This window comes from Strix uralensis, chromosome 23 (assembly GCF_047716275.1).
Source record: "Strix uralensis isolate ZFMK-TIS-50842 chromosome 23, bStrUra1, whole genome shotgun sequence".
Classification (NCBI taxonomy): domain Eukaryota; kingdom Metazoa; phylum Chordata; class Aves; order Strigiformes; family Strigidae; genus Strix; species Strix uralensis.
Window position 1 is genome coordinate 2765002 of NC_133994.1, and position 19969 is coordinate 2784970.

The window sequence follows — 19969 nt, forward strand, 5'->3', positions numbered from 1 at the left end:
TCGATTTCCTGGCTTAAGGGACTCATCCTAAAAGTCATGCCTGAATCTAACAGAATGACAAAGTCAGCCAAACTGTTAGACTCACAGATAAAAAAGAAAAAAAGAAAGAGAAGCCTTTGCGTAGAGGCAAACAGGAATTTCATTGCCATGAACTGGCTGAGCGTACACTGCGACTCCACATCAGTCCACAAGCAGTTGCAAAAGGCTTTAACATTCCAGCTAGCACATGAGGCGGGCGTTAGGTATGCTAAAGGGTTTAAAGCACTAGTGTTTGTGCTTCTTGTCCATGCTACACTTACCTATTTGTGCGTTATCATACAGAAGAAGGTCGTAAGCCCCTTGGAATCCAGTCCGATAATTGGTTCTGTTGCCTTGATCCCACTGCACGACCACAGTCTTATCTGGCGTGGTTGGGCTGCCTGTCCGACCAATCTCCACCACAGTCCCAACGTTCCCTTCACCGCTGTCCTGGCTGCCCCACTTCCAGTCCACTCCACGAACTACCCGCATCCCAACCTGCATGCTGGCATAGGGGTCCACGTCCATTGATCTGCGCAGCAACCCCTAAAATTCTTCCACATAAGGGCTCTTGGAGACAGGCAGTATCATCAGCAACACATTCAGCATCGTCAGCAGCATGTTCAGCACACCTAATAAGACAACATACAATTAAGTGATGCCACTCAACACATCACATTTTCCCCAGAATGACCTGGCTACAGAGGAGGCCTCACCTGCTGAGTAGATAAATCTGTACTTTATTTAAAACACAGATCCTCACTGATGGGAAGGATACACAAACTAGCCAGACTTCCAAGGCACAGAAACATCTGCATAATATCCAGAACACATATTCCAAAGTGCTACGTATGAGGGAAGAGAACTGGGCAAGAAATCCCTATAAAATCCTGTACCAGCCTTTGATTTCAAATTAAGGAGTATGTGCAACAGCTACCAGAGATACGGTGGCAACAGAAACAAAAAAGCACAATAAATAGAGTTAAAAGAAATGACCAGGAAAACACCAGCAGCATGACATTAGCAATAAAAACTTAATACCGGTCTATTTTTGAGGAAGACTCTTCATATGCATCTTACCACATAATACAGCAAGTGTTGAGTTTCACTTGCCCAGAAAGTTAGTTTTGGTTTTGATTTGGGGATACAGGAAGTTTTAAAGATGCATATGAAAGAAATGTTTGTTTTCCAAAAGTAATAGCAGTTTGATAAATAGCAGCAAAAGATTGACATTTCTCTGACATTGGCCCTTTTTTTTCAATGCTAGCTATGGCAGGAACCGGGTTATTGCTTACCTGCAGGTTTTGTGCTGGGATCAAGCTTGGGATAGCCTTTCCAGCTGCTGCCACGATAACTGGTAAATGAGGTGAATACCACACGGATGCAGCACATCCACAACTTTGAATTAAATCAAACAGATTGCCAAAGCGTGGTTTATCTTTACCAGAACAAGAAGACAAAGGACTGTGGCTTTGCTTTCAGTATTTAGGGCCAAGCTGCTGCATTGACTTCTGGAATAATCTACTGTAGCATCCTTTTATCTTTGGGCATCCCTGGGTTTCCCTTTTCCTCTCAAGCTATTCATAACATCCAAAATTTTCTCAAAATTTGGAAAAAAAACCAAACCCAACAGAATGCCAAGGGCCAAATAGTGCAGATTCTGAAAGTACAGCAAATCTTAGCAGCTGCTGTGACACAGAGCCAGTTCAAACCAGGCTGACAAGCTAATAGGATGTGTACTCAGACACGGCAATAGGAGCAGCTCTGCGCCATCTGACATGTTGTTAACACTACCACCTACCAATAAAGCAACTGAAACCACTGAGGCCTAAAAATAAACTCTTCCTCCAGCCAAACATCCTCTTTTAAATGTATGGAGGAGTAGTTCGATGCAAAATTGAATTTCTAGTGTGCAGAAAGAGCCTGATTTCTGCTCAGCTTTATCATCTCTCTAGCTTCAGACTTTTCCTGCTACACATCACTGTGACATCCAACCACTTGTCACATGAGAGCAACATCAAAAACAAATGTCCTTGTGAACTTCATGTCATCTTCTGTTCTAATCAACACTAAAAGATGCCTTGGGTGACGCTTTCATGTAGATGTCCTTTGTGGAGGTGGATGTAACATTGCTGAGTTTAAGATGCATCAGTGTTTGTTGTCTTTATGAAAGCAGAAATTATCAAAAAGAATATCCTTTTTAGAAAGCATTGCAGAGCCTAATGAGATTTGTATGATCCCCTCTTCCTCCAGATCAGAGATGAATAAAATGGACAATTTATTGCTTTAAGAGGCAGAACTGTTTTTTTAAAAGGCTATCAACCAGTCAAGAGAGCCAAACCCACTACAGAGAAAACAAATTGAAACATCCAACAATACAAAGATGCAAGAGAAGCACAATTCAGTTATTGCTACATGGTTTTTCCTTAAAAGCAACAACCACCAACCATCCTGTTTCATCGAAGTGAACTGGTGGAAGGTGGGGGGAGGCAATAACAGTGGGAAAAAGAATTGCAAGCTTAGAGAAGGAAACAAGTACCATAGGGGTTTTGAGATGAGGATAGAGTGCCACTCCTCAACCTTAAGAGTTTTATGCTATTTCAGTGGACCTTTTCCCTCTCCCCAGGAATGAATGAAGCATCACAGGCTTCAGAACTCTCAGCATTTCAAGGAAGGCAATGCCAGTTTCAAAAATTATTCATCATAAAAGAACATTCCAGGCTGTGCCACAATCCCATAAAATGTAAGTCACTGCAGTACAGAGGATAATCCCTTGCTACCTGCAAACAGCAGGGCAGGCTGACCACCATATATCGTGACACACGCTCAGCAGAGCAGTCAAACAGCAGAGTACCAGCCTCAGGTCAGAACTGCCTTGGTCCTAGAAATGTGTGACCTACATACAGGCAAAACCACACTTTCTCTGTGCACCTTCCCACCACTTTTCTGACATGGATGCTACAGAGATCCCTTCTTCCAACTGTCAGTGAAATACAAAACCTACACGAAGACACTTTGTAGAAAGAGTCCTGGAGAAACACATCATTTCACTGCACTGTGAATTTACTTACGGATGCAATATGACATGCCAACATCAGCCGTCTTGTCGCAGAACTGCCAAGAGACAGCGATCTCTGACAGGTACCAAGTCGCAAGGACAAAAATCCATCTAATCAGTAGTCCATAATAAGCTGGATCCGGATGGGAATAGACTTTTACTGCTGCAAGCTTCCCTTGGTTCTGCAGGTCCCTGCGACTCACAAGGGAGCTGCACATGTGCTCATCCCACATACCTGGGAAGCTACTGTAGTTCAACTGTACACTCGTGATGCTGAATACTAGTTAACAGAGTTGTCTGTGCTGCAGTGACCTTCACGCAATCCCTTGCTCACTGATCTGACGGCTGTTGTAACAGGAATGCTCCATTTTCCACATAAGAAGGCACCAGATGCATTCTGCATTCCCATCTAATCTGCAAGGCTGATGCATAACAAGAGTAAAAACCGTTCAAAATCTTTACCGGATGAATTACAACACTCATGCAGTCTGAACCTTGCCAGAGATCAGCATTATTTACTTCCTAAGTGGAAATGTTTCACTCATTGAAGCAACTACTCCTCCCTCAATGCTGTCTGGGTCATCATTATTCCAGGGAAGGATAGGTATAGCTGCCAGAAATGATTCACAGAGAAAACATCAGTTTCCCATGGGAGTTTAAAGTAACTATGAACAAATAATCCATTATAAGACCAAGCATATTTCTGAATCCTGACCTAGCATTCCGACCTCATCTACTGTGACACAGGAAAAGAACAGCCTAGGTGTAACCTATGAGTCCATTCTTATGAAACCTCAGTAATACTTAACTGGAACAAAGGGAAAATACTTTAGTGCCTTCAGTCTGCAACATTCTAGTTGTAATAATTGTTGCAACCTTCTGCCAATATTCAAACTGAGCTGTTGGTAGAAGGTGCTCTAGAGACAACCTAATACCGGTCTTGTAAGAGGCAAAGGTTGCTGCTGTATGGGACACACAGTAAACAGAACCCAACGGTGGTATAAACAGGTTGACAAAACCAGTGCGTGTAACTTGGTTATCACATTATTTGAACAGTATGGTAAACAGTGCAAGATACAGGTGATTTTGTCTCACTTAGCTAGTTTGGGTTTTTTCCTTCACAAGCAGCGGTTGTTTTTTTTTCTTTACACGTATTCTGCAGTTTGAATTGTCTTCTCGGGTAAATTACTCCACCTTAGAGAGCTTTGCCTATCCTAAGAACGCTTCCTTAAGTGCTGTGGCAAATGCAAATCACACACTTTTTCAACAGGCCTGCAAAGCTCAGACTTGGATATTCCTCTAGTTTCTAAACATCCTCTGTGAACGCACGTGGAGATGGCTGCAGCAGAACTTCTATTACAGGGTCTTTTCCACAGCAGCTCACTTGAGCCTGAAACGCCCAGCTTTCCCAACCGTCCGTTCATAAGCCCCAAAAGAAGTCACTATTACGCTAAGCATTTTGGAAAACAACATCATCCCCCATTTCTCACTATTTTCATTCTCTTTGACTCTTCCTTCTCCTCAGGTATGGTCTGTTATTTTGGATGTTATCTAACTGGAGGTCAGCAGCATCCAACACCTAGAGCTCACACCCTCTACTTACTTTCACCCTCTTGCTCTCAGGTTTTTCAAGGAACACAAAGCACTTGCAGGCTACAAACCCTTAAAACTGCCACAACAACTCGATGCTTTGGACCCACCCAGGTGCGTTAGAGCAGGGGAAGCCCCGCTCTCACCGGAGATCGGGACAGAGCCCAAACGAGCCGGAGGCAGAGGCATCCTGCCACGAATCCCCAGCGTGTGCTGACACCGCCCTGTCCGCCACCACCGCGGCCAGAGCCCGACCCCGGCCGGCCCGAGCCCGCGATGCGCGGCCGCCGCTCCCAAGGGCGGCCCGGCCCGATCCCCCCCGCTCCCTCCCGGCCTTACCTGCGGCCCCGGGGGTTCCTCGGGCACCGGCCGGCGGTGGCGAGGCACCGGCCGGCGGTTTCGCTTCCCGGCAGAACGGCCTCGGCCCGTTCCCCCGCCCCGCGGGGCGGCTCCCGGGCGGAGCCAGCCGCGGCCCGGCCCCGGCCAGGCTCAAAGGATGGGGAAAGGGGCGGGGGACGCTCAGGGCACCACCAGGGCCGACCCCTCCCCGGGGGGGCTGCCGCGACCCAGCCGCAGGGCTGCGAGGGCGGAGGAAGATCCACCCAGGTGAGGGCAAGCGTCCCTCTTGCCCACTCGCCCCCGAAGGCGCGTTTCCGCGGCCCTGAGCCGAGCTCGAAGCCGTGTTTCCTTCCGAGAGCCGAGGCGGTCCCCCAGGGCCACAACCTGTCCCCCTGCAGTCATCTGCGAGCCAGGAGCCACCCTGTTCCCTCCAGTCAGCACTCAAGAGACTCCCTGCTCTGCTCTCCAGCCAGCTGGACGCAGACATGTCTAGGTCAGGTTCCCTGGAGAAGGGCCACAGCGAGCATCACTATTTTTATGCTTAAAAAGCCATGAATCCTGCCCAGACATCCACAGCACCAAAACACGTGCGATTCCCTCACAGGAATGTTTTGCTTTCTCCGTAAGGCTCTGGAACACGGCCGTGCAGCAGGGTACACGGGAACAGGGCTACCGACAGCCAACTGAGGGTGAAATCTTCACCTTGGTGCAGCCTGGGAGTCTGGGCAGTTGTCACAGGAGTCGAGATTTCCTCCATAAATTCCCATTCAGGGACAGAAAATACGTAATATTACTAAGAGGAGAAAACACTCTGTCCTCTGCCTGACAAAAATGGGCAGATCAACACTTCCTGAAACTCAGTATTTTTCATTCTATACATATCATGTTCACGCTGCCTCTGTGACACTACTATAAACCCATTCTTCCACATGACCTTTTGCACATGGTATAAAACGCAATGAGTAAGAAAAATAAAGCCTTGGCATCCTCAGCACAACTCACAGGTGGGTCAAGAAGCTTATTTTAATTAGAAGAGGACCTAAAGAGTTTCAGAGCCTGTCTGAGACCCCCTGTCTCCTGCCCTGAGTTCCGCTCTCATACAAATAGTGAATAAGCAGCACAAGAACTACACACAGGCTTGGGTTTATTAAATTAACTTGCAGCAGACTGGGAGTTAGCTTACATCTCAGCTACCTCTACAGTCTTTCATTCTTTGTGAAACAGGGAAGGCAGAAGGAATAGCAGTACAGTAATGCCAAGGAGATTCTTCCATTGAAAAGCAACAGAAAACGTTGAAAGGATTAGGAAAACAGTGTAACTAACAGAGCCATAACATCAATAGTTGCAATTGGCAGTAACCAGATGAAATGAATGCAAATATTTACAGGGATCACTGGAATGCACAATGAGCCTTTTGGATCAGTGCTCATGAGGGCTTCATAAGCAGAACAAAGGAATGCCAGGGCCATTCCAGCTGTGAATTTTATTAGCAAATGAGAGGAATTGTGCTTCGGTATTTGATCCTCAGCTCACCTCTCTCAGGGAAGAGGTGAACACACCAAGCAGAGCTAGGGCACTGTGCATAAAGACACCATTCACTCAACATCAGCAAAATAACTGCAAGCCAACGAGCTCTGTCAAGACAAACATCACTTGCTTTACCCTTCCTTGATCCCAGTGCAGACTGGGCAAACCTCATAAAATGTTTACAGACACCTAGCACCGACAGCCTGCAACAGAGCACATCAACACTGCCTGCAACAGCAGAAATCCAGAACAATCTCACTGCAGCACAAGCAAGCAATCAGAACAATGTTGTTCATTCTTCAGGAGACAGTTCAACAACCAGACGCCAAAGGACACTGGTGGTGGTCCTGGAGCGTCGTTGTTCATTGCAGGGAGATTCTACACAAGTGCAAAGGCCTACAGTTCAAGTCAGGGGTCAAAAGGATCTGTTCCCAACTAACAGGCAGCAGAGGGGCACCTGACTCAGTCAGGAGCAGTTTCTTCAACCATTCTGTATTATTAAGCAGCCAAAGTGGTTTCTAGTCACTCCAAGTATTTTATTTTAAGCCCTCACCATACACACACATACCACACTTTAACTCCTTGCTTCCAAGGGAACTTCAGGGCCATTAAAAAAAAAAAAGTCATATCAAGCCATTAAACATTTAGACTGATCAGCTACCACTGCTGTAAAGTTTCAAGATTTACTTCTGTATATCCTTGTACTAGGAACATCAACAGAGATCCAGGTGTAGTGGTTAACAGAGATCTAGGTGTAACGGTTAAATAAGACAGAGATCTAGGTGTGATGGTTAAATAAGTCAGCTCACATTGGCTTAAGAACTTCTGCGGTGGCTGTGCCGCTGGGTTTTAGCAGTACTGCTTTCCACACTACTCTATGGGCACTGGCCCTACAGAAATAAGGCTTGACAGGGTTTTCCCCCCTTTCCTGACACAAGCAGTGTGTTTTTGGGAAACCAACACAAGCTGAACAGCTAAATGCCTGGCCAATGCTTATCTACATATCTACACAATTAAATACTGTTCCCTACCTGCAAAGCTGATATAAATACTTTTGTATTCTTTAATAACAGACAACAACTATGATCAAATACCTCTGACCAAGGCTCAAAGCTGCTCAGTTAATTACCAAAGCTAGTATTCATGCCAATAAACTCAAATTCAGACTTACCCTTCACTTTTCTTTCTCCTCAGCAAACAGTAAGGCCCCAGGACAGCAGAGCGGTGGCCACACACACATGCCCTCACTAACAGGATGCAGTCTAATTTCTCTCAAGTATACACACAATTCCCACAAATACATTCATTATTAAATGAAAGCAGACCATAAGACCAGCAAAACACACAGTAAATAATCCTTTTTGACTTAGCACCCTATGAAAAGCACCTTGTGGCTTCTGACCCCTCCCAGCCCCAGTGAGGCTGGGAGCCGTTAGCCCTCACTGCTGCCCCCACACCTGCTATTCCAAACCCAGAAGCCCCCTCCTCAGCTCCCACCACACCTGAACTCTATTAACTCAATCTCCAGTTCCTAGCAAGGGCCCCATCTGGAGATTTTTGCCTATTCCATGGCATTTTATTATCTCAACTCCAGTTCAATACCCAGCTTACCACTTGCAAATCTCTCTCCTTGTCTACTCTGAACTTTGGCTTTCTACACAGTCTGTTTGTATTGGGCCCAAAAGTCCTCCCATGTAAATATATATTCTAATTCGCTCCCATTTCTTCAGAACTGAGTTTACCATCTACTCCTGAACTCAGGCAGTCTCTTACTTCCAACTAGCTTTCCCACCACTCAAACAAAACCCTTGCCTTCTTAGCAGTCCTCTTCCAAGAAGCTCCCTGGTAATAGTGCCTTCTATCACCTATACATAAAACCCTACTAAATGGGAAAAATAACTCTAGTATAAGGGCTAATATTGAATTTTAACACGATAAAGATTCTTTGCTTTCAAAATAGTTGTTTCAATACATTAATTCACAAACACTGGGCTTTAATACTACCTCATAACACAGCACTAGTACAAGTCTCACTTCTTGATGTGGAAAAACATGCAGTCAGGCCCATTTAGTTGTTCATTGTTTTCCAGATCTCATTCCACAGCCTGTGCTCACACAAAGAGCAGCACTGTCAGATCAGGTCTTGTTTAGCCCCCAAGACTAAAAGTCTAGTAAGGCCTCACTCTCCATTTTGGAAAAGGCAGTTTCCAAGGCTTGATCTTTGTGACTAACACAAAGATGGCTAGAGCCCAGTCACACTGCAAATCCACAGTGCCTAATTACAGCACAGAAGATCTTCTAAGGTAGAAGCCACTATGTGACAAACTTAACTACTAGAAATTAGACTAAACCCATGAAATTCACCCCCTGAGCCCACCAAAAGGATTTGCAGAATTGGCTGAAGTGAATAGTTTAATATTCCACTGCAAAGCCACAAGGTCTCAATGATACTTCACTTTTCCTTGTGCGGTCAGGATTTCTGTTTAGTCTAAATTTTGCAAAATAGCATCACTGCCACAGAGTGGGAGAGAAGAACAGATGATGTTTCTGTGGCTTAAATATCAATTGCAGATAAATGAAGCCATTCTACTGACAAATTACTCTCAGCAGAGAAAAATTAGAAATGGGGCAGCTGCTGCTGTTTAAACCAATCAATCAAGAAAAAGCCTGCATGAGGTTAAACCATTTCCATGCTCCATACCTCACCTGCTCTCAGAGTATATTTAACTGTATTACATAAACAGAATAAAGCAGGTGATTAATATGCCTTTGCTCAGGGATTAATATCTTGTCATTTTGGCTTCACTGTATGAGAGCAGGCACGCATCCTGAAATACTGGGACACAGAGTGAGGAAATGCTAAAAATAACTAGCCAGGAGCTATGCTTAAAGATGGTCCCATTGAGTGCATTTTATGTCTACAATCAACACTTGTCCTTTACAAATGCCAGCCCATTGATCTCTCTTGCCTAAACTGAATTTTACATTCAATTTATACTGATTGTATTCTAGCACTGAGTACTTATGGCAAGAAGGGAACGTTGCCTTCCCTTTCAGGTTGTAGAAGTGATCCTTTCAGTGGTTATCATGCTGGCTTACTATCTATTCTTTCACCTTGTTAAAGGATGCAGGCCTAAAAGAAGCACCAGCAAATTTATTAATATACAATAACAGCAGTTTTGTGCAAACCCTTCTGAGAAGCTTGACCCCAGCATTTCGGTTTTCTAAAAAATGGCAATCAATCTCAGAATAGATCCTAAAGATGGAAGAAGTTATAGCAAAGTTACACATCTTATATTTTCAGGTTCGTTTATGTGCAAGTATGGCAATACCTAATAGCTTCAGTGGACACAAAAGCCCACTGAGACAGAGGCTGTATGAAACACAGTCAAAGGTGAGCTCTGCTTAGCTAAGGAAGAGCACAAGAGATAACTGGGCAAAAGCCAAGACTGTGACAGAGGAACACTCAGTGATTCGTCTGAGACTGTCCGTGGCAGAGCCAGAAGCACCAGATTACAATATTCTCAGTGGAGTGACTCAGTCTCAAGGCCATGCTGTCTTCATACTGTAAAAGACATCACCAGAAGAAGAAAATGCATCATATCAAACAAGAAAATGAAATGCACAGGCACCACCACTTGTCCCTTAGGGGGAAAAGCAGCAGCTCTAGGTTTAACAGTTTGCATATACTGGACTATCATCTGGACTGCAAGGAGGATGCACGAGGAAAAAACTGTCTCCACAGCCCAAGAAGGTCAGCATCCCATATGCTTCCAACGGCTGTGATGGCATTTAAAAAACCCTGCAGGGTTATCTTCTATTCTCCTTGTTAAAAAATTTAAATTTCTTGGGTTTAAGTACAAACACTGGGGCCGCAAGTCCTTTTTTGTTATACCTGAACGCTGTGAAGTCCTCTATACTTCTGAGACAAAACAGACAAAAGGTACTGCCTACTTTCAGATCCAGGACCACCACAACTGAAGTCTCAGATAGAAGACACCTCTCCTTAATTTTGATCACAGATGGGATTCAAGAAAAACACAGCTTCAATATGGCTGAAGTCTCAAGAAATATACTAATCAGAAAACTTCTTCCAGTTGGGTGTGAAGGCATGTATGAAAAGCTTGCAGTCTTCTAGAGCTATCAAATCAGACCTGAGTTGGCCTTGAACTTCCAATTCTCACTTTACTCAAACTTCAACCCACCTGTGATGACAACAGACACAGAAAAGTGAACCTGCTTCAAAAACCAAGCACTCATCTGCAGAGCGTCAATCCAAACTGATTTTGTCACCAAGCTCTATAGACTGAAAAGGGACTTCTGTCAGCAATGAGTAACAAAGTAAGTTAGACAGAAAGTGACAGTATCAGCCACACAATCTACCAGGAGCAAAGATACAGCACAGTGTTTTTCAAGAATCAGCTCTGTGCTAACTAACGGACTAGACCCATGAAATAAACTGGATTGCACAGTAGGTCAGTATTTGCTTTAAACCATACAAATGCCAACACCTTTGGGAAACACCACCAGCAATCCAAAAATGAACAGCTGTCGCAGGCCTCCAACACAAGTTGTGGTATACCACCGTGTACTGGTTTTGGCTGGGATAGAGTTAATTTTCTTCACAGTAGCTTGCCACAGTGTTGATAGCACAGCGATGTTTTAGCTATTGCTGAACAGGGCTTACACAGTATCAAAGCCTTTTCTGTTTCTCACACTACCCTGCAGGGTGCACAATAATTTGGGAGGGAACACAGCCAGGACAGCTCACCCCAAGTGACCAAGGGGATATCCGATATGACGTCATGGTCACCAATAAAAGCTGGGGGGAAAGAAATAGGAAGGGGCAGCGTTTGGAGTAATGGTGTTTGCCTTCCCAAGCAACTGTTACACCTGATGAAGTCCTGCTTTTTCAATTTTACCCTTCCAGTTCTCTTCCCTACCGCACTGGGGTGGAAGTGGGCAGCTGTGCAGTGCTTCACTGTCTACCAGGGTTAACCCACAACACACGGAGGTGGAACAACTTTTGCCAGGTCAGGGATGTTCAAAATTCAGATTTACAAGTCAACATCAGTCAAACCCTACAAAAGCTCCCTCTACCAGCTTCTGCTGAACACAAAAGCTTCAAGCTGTAAATTGGTGAGATCAGTGCTCATCTGCCCACTGGAGAATTAAGAGTGATTATAAGTGAAAGTCCACACTGGGCATCTAGTGGATCTCTCTCATCCCACAAGATAATTGCTCATGAGCCTGATTAAATTTCTTTCTGGCTTTTGATGAACGTGTTCTCTCCAGGAGGGAGAAAAACAGCTCCAGCCATTTGCTTTAATTGGACCTGACAGTTTGCAGATTGCTGCCTCAAGCCTTGAAAAGCTCAGTAGCTGGAGTGGATGAGAATCCACTTTTTCCTCAATAGCAGATTTCAGAGTTAAATTTACATTCACAAAATGCACACACACCCCACCCAAAACCACACACAACTACCAGGTGATGATGTTTTTAATATTTGCTAAGTATGAATTAAGGTCTTTACCCATTACATAGAAAAAAAAGGGGAAAATGGTATTTTAAATTTCCCATACCCTCCACAGAAGATCCCTGTGGTATAAGGAAAACAAATAAAAACCTGCAAGCATTGCACTGAGTAACTCCCCTCCTTTCTTCTTCCAAGAATCCATTGCTTTCTGGCCAGTGGCATTAAAAGGTCAGTGATCAATGACCTGACATCCCTTGCACTGGCTAGCAGGTCTTTTTGTGCCCATTCAGAACACCGACAAAAGTCACAATATAAACAAAATAAATTAGTTTAATAAAGTCAAATACAATCCATTCAGGGAAGCTAGAAAATGTCCACTACTTAAAGAACAAGCTCAACATATCTAACAGGAAGGGTCTTGGTGCAGTTTATCATGCCTTGTGGAAAAGGATGGACTAGGTGGCCTCCTCAAAATCCCTTCCAGACCTATTTTCAGTCACCTAGAAATGGAGGACCACACAGAAACATATTCCAACAGTGAGAAATCTGTCTTGGCAGCAGATTTCAACTGTGTTCTTACTTAGGCATTACTCTAATATATTTCTCAGAGACAAGACCATCTGGCCCAGAGCTGATGGTATTGAGCCCTCTGTAAAGCTCAAGTCCACATCTCTCTCACACCAGCTATCAACTCCTATTTACCATGAAAATCTGGGTTAAATCACTTAAAAGTTCATAATCCTCCAATCTAATTACACAATTGCCTTGTCTGTCCAGAAAGGCAGTAAGTTTCCCCTCAAGTCATTCAGAATCAGAAGATTAACATTACTGCAGAGGTAAAAAAATCAAGAGGAATTAACACTGAAGTCCTGCTGGTAGACACGTGGTTGAACAGTGGGTTGGAGAAAACAGTACTGTGGTTCTATGATATGACTGTTCACAGGTACCCTCAGCAGTGGTGATACAATAGGATTCCAAGTTATCTGAGTTAGGAACACAACTTCCTCTGACTTTTCAAAATGAAAAGTAGCTACTTCAGACTCTGGCATAGAGCAAACTGGAGCATAAAACCTGCTGAATCTCTGATGAGCCTTGATAGCTCATCCTACCAACTTTCAGATTCCCCTTCAGGCTTTCAGAACAGACAACACTGCACTCCTGTCAGTTTTCAGCCTGGAACTTGCCCTTTCTGTGCTCTGAAAGCAGATCAAAAGGTTTAAGTCTAATCTATCCTGACATGCCTTTGGCTAGAGAGACATCAGCTGCCTAGGAGCAGAAGGAATTGAGTAGTTAGTTAGCTGTTGCTTTCCTCCCTGGTACTTAACGAAGGTTTGAGGGTCAGCACGTACACCAATTCACTTGCAAGTTTGTACATTCTAGAAGTACATGTTATCTTTCAGCTCTGGGTAGCCGAGCACTTTAAAGAATGCAAGAACACTTCACAGATGGGAAACAAGAGCTATAGTTACACATGGAATTGGTGGCAGAGCCAGGAACAAAGCTCACATAGCCTAGCTCCAAGTTCTGTTCTCCACAGCCTGGCCCATACTAGTCACAGGGGGGTAAAAAAAACACAAAGGAAGTATCAACCCATGATCCAGCATGCATCCTTGCATTCCTTGGGGTCACATCAAGGAATGTGGATCGAGGTCTAAGATCAAGCCATTTACTGTCCTGCTAGCACACATGTAACTTCACTGATGCCATTTTCCACATACAGCCAGTCTAAATGTGGGAAGACGGAAACTTCAAGCACCACTACAGCTCTCATTAAAGAGGGAACAGAAATATTTAAATTCTGTAAGTCTCCCAAGAAACAAGAGACTCCACTTTCTCACTCTTTGGTTAAGGAGAGAAGAGTATCCAATGATCCAGCCAGAGCTTCTAGGGAGAGTGTACTGGGACTTGCATCAGTCTCCCTCTGAGCACACTGTATTACAACACCCTGGCCCCTCCATAAATGCCCTTGATAAGCCATGAATCAGTATCCTTGAAAAACAACTAGGACTCAAATAGTCTGCTCAGAGGACTTTGCATTCTATTCCTGGATCCCTGGAAAACAGCAACTCAAAATGAAAGGGCATGATCAGTACTGTCGCAAGTGGTAGGGTCACATTCAGCATAACCGAATTCTGCCAGAGCCCAGGAGCAGTTCTGTGTCAGAAATGATGAGGAAGGCAAACAGAGTGGATGAGAACAGGCAGGCAGGGGCAACATGACCTATGAGAGATTAATTATCAAGTTGGAGAAAGCCTTTCAACTTCAGCAAAATCATAGTCTCTGCAAGCAACCAATACTAGTGCTACACGAATGTGTGGCAAGAGATGAGCTTGTTTCAGAGAGAACTGCCACAGCTCTGAATAGCCCATGGTGGTCATGTAGCCACATGCTTGTTGATCCAGGTAGCTTAGAAAGCTGCAAACATACCCCTTTCCAAGTAAAAATGGAAGGAGACAATTGCAACCACCATACCTGTGGTACTTCCACAGTTTTTGCAACTTCCAAGACATCTGTCAAAGGAAAGAGGCTATGCACAGACTCCCAGTTCTTCCAAACAGTCCCAGCAGTGGATTAGTGGCCATTGCAGACCAAAGCAGGAAAGTAACAGATTCTTTATACACTAATTTGGCACAGGATTTTCACAGTCAGAGAGCTTCAAACATGCATTCAAAATAAATGTCAAAACATATGAAGCTATATAGCAATATCATAATAAGCAGAGAATTAAGCCAACACAAATATCACATGATTATGAAGTCTTTTCTCATGTTGGTGACTCAGAGAGGTATGCTGTGCAAAGTGAAAGGGATGGGAAACACATTTACTTGTTTGAAGTCTAAAAAGAGAATAATTATTCAAGAAAACAGAACCAGTGGTGACGCTGTTAAATGACAACTAGGTAACTGGTTGTCAATATGTTGCAGGCACACTTGCCAGTCCTAAATGAACTCACGTCCTTCCACCACAGAAATACACAAGATTAGTACAGAAAACAGGCATCAGGTACTGAAGACACATCAGTGATAGAGCTGGGACTACAGTGTGAGCCACCAGACCCCCAATCTACTGCCCTGTTAGGTGGCTGCCTTAAGGAAGAACTTAAGGGAACCATCATCCGCCCAATGGAAGTTAACTGCTCCAGATGCAAACCTAGACACCTCTAACTCAGAGCAGAAAGCAAAGCTCAAAATAGGGCAAGAACTTCTCTAGCTCTGCCAAGGCTATTGAAGCTTTCTCTTTCTGATTTCCATTATCAACATGACACACAACATCATTTCAGTCATAACAATGTGGGTAATGTGGGTTATTTACAGTAACTGCATCCCTTGACAATTCACTCATCTATATCCTGAAGTCACGGATGAAAAAGTCAACAGGTAATTAAGTATGGAGGAAGGACCTAGAAGGATGAACTGCACTGTTCTTCATAGGAAGTAGTTTTAAGAAGCCAAGGAGCTGCTGAAGAGAGCAGAAATAAAAATGGTATTCCATTTGAGCCAAATAAACTCCTCCTATAGCAACAGGATATGTAATGAGGCTCTCAGCCAAAAAGAGAGAAGGTTCAATAGTAAAGCCAAGCTCAAGTGACCTCCATGAAGGTGAGCCAGAGCTCACTTTTTTCTAAGTGAGGTAGAAATTAGAATTGGTTGCATTCAGAAAGTAAGTTCTGGAGTTGAATGTCTGCAGGGAAATCAGAACAAACATGCAGTTTTTCCAGTGCAGTGCACCATCTTCTCTAGGTTTCACGACTCTTTCTCAGTTCAGGAAGATTGCAAATATCATGGAAACACAAGAGAGAAACAGCCACAAGTGCTTCAGTTGTGAGACACATTCAGTATCCAGCACACGCTCCAGTGATACAAAATGCCCACGAGGAATCGCTGCCAATGTTTCAGCACTCAGCTGTCACTCGAGCAAGTAAGGGCTTACCTGCACTACCTGTTTCAGAACAGGAAACCAGGCTGTATGTTTACAGCCAGCACTCGCCATCCAGAAGAAAAAGAAAGAAAAATGGAGCAGGAGCAAGCAGACACACCCCGCTACAGACTCAACCCTGGCTAAATGTGGCAGAAAGAAAACTGGACACTTTGAGCAGACCTATTCCCTGCCTAGCCCAAGGAAGAAAAAGAGGACAAAACAGGCACGTACCTGACAGAGCCGAGAGAGAACAAAATTCAGATAATCCTTCGGAAAGCCTCTGTCCTTAGCCAAGGGTTGTGTTTGCTTCCTTCCCTCCCTCATCCTCCGCGCAGGAGCCCGAGCAGCAGACCCACCACAGCGGCCTAGGGAGAGGAGAGAAAACACGAGAAGCGGCTCAGGCGGGCTCCATGGCAGCAGCCAGCGGCCACCGGCTCCTCTCCCCCGCCGGAGCCCTCAGCGTACGGGACACGAGCGCAGCACCGGCCCCCGCAACCGCGGCGGTCCCAAGCCCGGCCGCACCCCCCTCCGCCGCCATCCTTCCCCTTTCCCGCCCCCAGGGCCCCGCCGGGAACCGGCCGCCTCAGGCCCTGCACGGCGGCGGCCCCCAGAGCCCCCTCAGACCGCCGGGGCCCGCCGCGGGGCCTCAGCGCCGCCCAGGCCGTGAGGCGGCCTCGCACCCACCGGCGGCGGCAACCGCGCTGAGGCGGCTCTGCCCGCCGCCGCGCTGCCCCGGGCCCGCTCCCTCCTCCGGCGCCGCTGCTCTTACCCCCGGGGAAGCGGCCGAGGAGCCGGGCCGCGCCCGGCCGCCCCGCGGGTGCTGCTTCAGCGGCGCCGCTCGACCCCGCTCCCCCGGGGCCGCCCCGCCCAGGCCTCCCACAGCCCGCTGACAGCCGCCGGGGCTCGCCGGGAGATGTAGTTCTCTGCCCGCCTCACTCGCCGCCCGCCACCCGACGGCGACTACAAGTCCCGAGAGGCCCCGGTAAAGGCAGCGGCCCGCCCGCGGAGCCTCTGGGGATGGGGCGGTGGGCTCCGGGGCAAGGCCCCGGCGCGGCCCTCACTCGCCCCGGCGCGGCCCTCCCGCCTTGGCTGGCAAAGGCCGCGCTGCTGTGTGAGGCGGGACCCGTTTGTGCCGGCTGTTTCTGGTTCGCCTGACGCCTTTGTGGTGTCGAGGATAATAAATTTTGGGGCTCGTTTCTGGTTTGCGCGGGCAAAATGGGCATTGGAATCCGCGTGAATAGCTGACCGCAGGATCCACGCCAGGATGGGTTTTTTTTAAACGTTTGAGTTGTTGGATTTTTTGGGGTGGTTTTAGGATGGCTTAGTCCACTGTGAGGGAGATTTGGGGATTCAGTGTAACCCCTCGTGTCTTTGTTCAGCAGGTAGCCAGGAGGGCTCGGACGCCTTCCGCTGGGGACGCCTTGTCTGCACCATCACAGCTCCGATGTTGCCTGCATGGGACCACTGGGGCCTTTCGGTGCCACCATGCGTGAATCTAAAAGCATAAGGTACGACTGCTTTTATAATGACTTTATTTTCTAAGAGGCAGAGGCAACTTGGGAGTTTGTATGATCTCTGTGCTGGTGATACCGCTGACCCTGTTCATGTGGATCTCTCGTGTTTGGGGTAGGACACACTCTACTGACTTTACCCCTGCTGAGGTCAAAGACACCTTGCAAACACTGTCTAAGCTTGCCTGTCCCGTTCTGTTGCTCGGTGGCATGTCCAGCATGGCTCTGTTGAAGCTAACGGATTGGAATTTTGTTTTACATTAGTCTTTGCTAATGTAGGCTGGCATAGCAGAACAAGGGTTAAAAGAGTGGCCTGCACTGATATTGAAGAACAGCGTCCACAGCAGTAAAACTGAGCAATAAGTTTGTGCCAAACCCAGAAGGCCTGCAGTGTGGTAAAACCAGAGCATAAACCCCTGCACTCACAACAAGAATACAGCAAGGTCATAAAAAAATCACATGCCATTCCTTTTCCCACTAGCCCATCAGGAATACTCTCTAGAGCCCTAAAACTCAAAAGGAGGAAAAAAAGACACCAGGCAGCAGAGTTGCCTGGAGCTTATGAAGACTGAAGAGGGCAAAATTCTGAGACAGAGTGTCACCACGTAGTAGTAGCTTTTACACCTGTGGGGTATAAAGGACCTGTCCAAAAAGCTTGTCATTGCCATTTGAAAAAGCCAAAGAGGAGGACTCAATGTCCCTTGTCCTCCGTGTTTGCGCAAAAGTGATGTTGGCCAGACCACTTAAACACACATGTTGGGGTGATTGTGCAAATGCAAATGTGGAAATGAGTGAATTGAACCTGACGGTTCTGACCAGAACTGCGGTGCATTTTACCCTCTGGCCAGAAGATGGGGAATGAGCACCGTTACGTGTTTGGGAACGTCGTAAGTGGAGCTAAGCATGCACTGATGCGCTCTGCCTCAGCTTGCTTTTTACCAGGCAGATTTATATGTTAGTATAAACACAGAAATACATTAGAGACAGGTGAGTACAGCCAACATCAATTGTCTGAAAAGATCCATTCGCATTTAGAGTAGCTTTTGTGCTCACTCGGTAAATACCAAGGTAACAGGCTCTGCTTTTGCCAGTGCTTGTTGTAAATGTGAGCTTTCATGCCCAGACTTGAAGTTGTATCAGGCTAATCTTTAAAAGAAATTGGAAAACTGTGTTAGACTGTGTGAAGTCACCTTCTCAGGCAAACACAAAGTCATACAGCATCAGCAACTTAGTTCATGGCCAAGACAAAAACTTTGTTATTATTTTTATGAGATTTTGCCTTTGTTCGTATATAACCACTTTGCAGAGGTGGTGTTTTGGTTGTGATTAACACCAGAGATACTGCAAATGGCAAACCTCTCTGGTGTGTGAAAAAGTGTGAGCTCCAATGCATGTTTTCTAGTGGGGCGGCATCTGTGAAAAGGAATGAGCCAGCCTGGCATGTATAACCCAGAGGTAGTCTGCAGGACATAAGGAGTTTTCCTTGAGGTTTACAATGGCAAGACAGACCTAGGAAGTGCTGTATCTAAGAGAAGGAAGGACTTGAAAGAACAAGGTAACTGTCCTCGTGCACAAGGCTGATACTGAGAAGAAAGAAGTCACCTAAGAAGTCACCTGTGTTATGTGCTTAGGGGGTAGGCCAAAAAGTAATGGGCCAAAATGCAGCAATGAAAACTCAGGTTGGATGTGAGGGAAAACTTTCTGAGGCTAATGAAATGCTGCAGAAGACTGTCAAGGGGCTATGAAATCTCTACCTGAAGACACTAGGAACTGGTTAGACAAACACTGCTGAAATGACAGGGTAGAACTGATAACTGTGTGTACAGGGCATGGTTTGGAGGGCCTCTTGAGACCTCTTCTGATCCTGTGTTGCTATGAATCTTTGAGCCTACATTTTGACAACATGTATCCTCTGGCATCTAGTAAACTGGAGTTCATCTCTGTCTCTTGCTCAGTGAGGACATTATAGTGCTTACTGCGATGGGCTGGAGTTGCATAGGTCTGGACGGGGGAGAGAAGCCTCTGCTCTTACATGGCCCTGTCCCAGTTTTCCAAATATTTTACTAGGAATCTTTCCTTGCCCACTGGATGCCGCTGTTACACAGAAATATTCACAGGCTATTTCTGTAGGCTTCTGCTCTAGGCACTTTCTCCATCAGACATGGAAGGCTGCTTCAGGGTCAGCCATGCTATATGGATTTAGCCCTATTAGCCAGCCTTTTTTTACAGAGGAAGTCTCCTTAACATTTTGCAGCTTACTGGCATGGCACCTGTGAACCTTAGGCCACGACGGTAGATGCCAATGTGATGGCAACACCAGCAGCAGAAATCTAGTTCTTTGAAGGTGATTGAACATGGAGAAAAATATTGACTGCTGAGGGGAAAAGAAGTTATCCAAAATGTGTCTTCAGGTCATTTATAGAAGGACACTTTCCCCAACAACTATGTCCTGCGGTGCCTATTTTGCATGTTTAATGTGGGAATTTGTACGTGTAAAGACTGGTTCAGAGAATTGTCTCCTTAAAAGCAAAG

The 19969-nt window shown here is 45.8% G+C and overlaps 2 protein-coding genes across 12 annotated transcripts in view; one reads left to right on the plus strand and one right to left on the minus strand.

The window, feature by feature from the left end:
* MIB2 (MIB E3 ubiquitin protein ligase 2) overlaps nucleotides 1–16817 on the minus strand; it is a 51031-nt gene extending 34214 nt beyond the window's left edge. For 7 of the 8 annotated variants that reach the window (XM_074893285.1, XM_074893284.1, XM_074893282.1 and 4 more), the window contains exons 1-3: nucleotides 16696–16816; nucleotides 16158–16291; nucleotides 300–650 (exon numbers count right to left, since the gene is read on the minus strand). In XM_074893285.1, coding sequence (XP_074749386.1) covers nucleotides 300–546 — 247 coding nt within the window. In that variant the 5' untranslated portion in view covers nucleotides 547–650; nucleotides 16158–16291; nucleotides 16696–16816. Of the gene's footprint in view, nucleotides 1–299; nucleotides 651–16157; nucleotides 16292–16695 lie in introns of all 8 variants that reach the window. The other variant, XR_012632088.1, reaches the window with a different exon arrangement.
* Nucleotides 16818–16921: 104 nt separating this feature from the next.
* The window catches only part of LOC141954104 (uncharacterized), a 56103-nt gene continuing 53055 nt past the window's right edge, over nucleotides 16922–19969 (plus strand). For 2 of the 4 annotated variants that reach the window (XR_012632094.1, XR_012632090.1), the window contains exon 1: nucleotides 16922–17434. The gene's annotated coding sequence lies outside the window, so the exon portion shown is untranslated. The remainder of the gene's footprint in view (nucleotides 17435–19969) is intronic. The other 2 variants (XR_012632091.1, XR_012632092.1) reach the window with 2 other exon arrangements.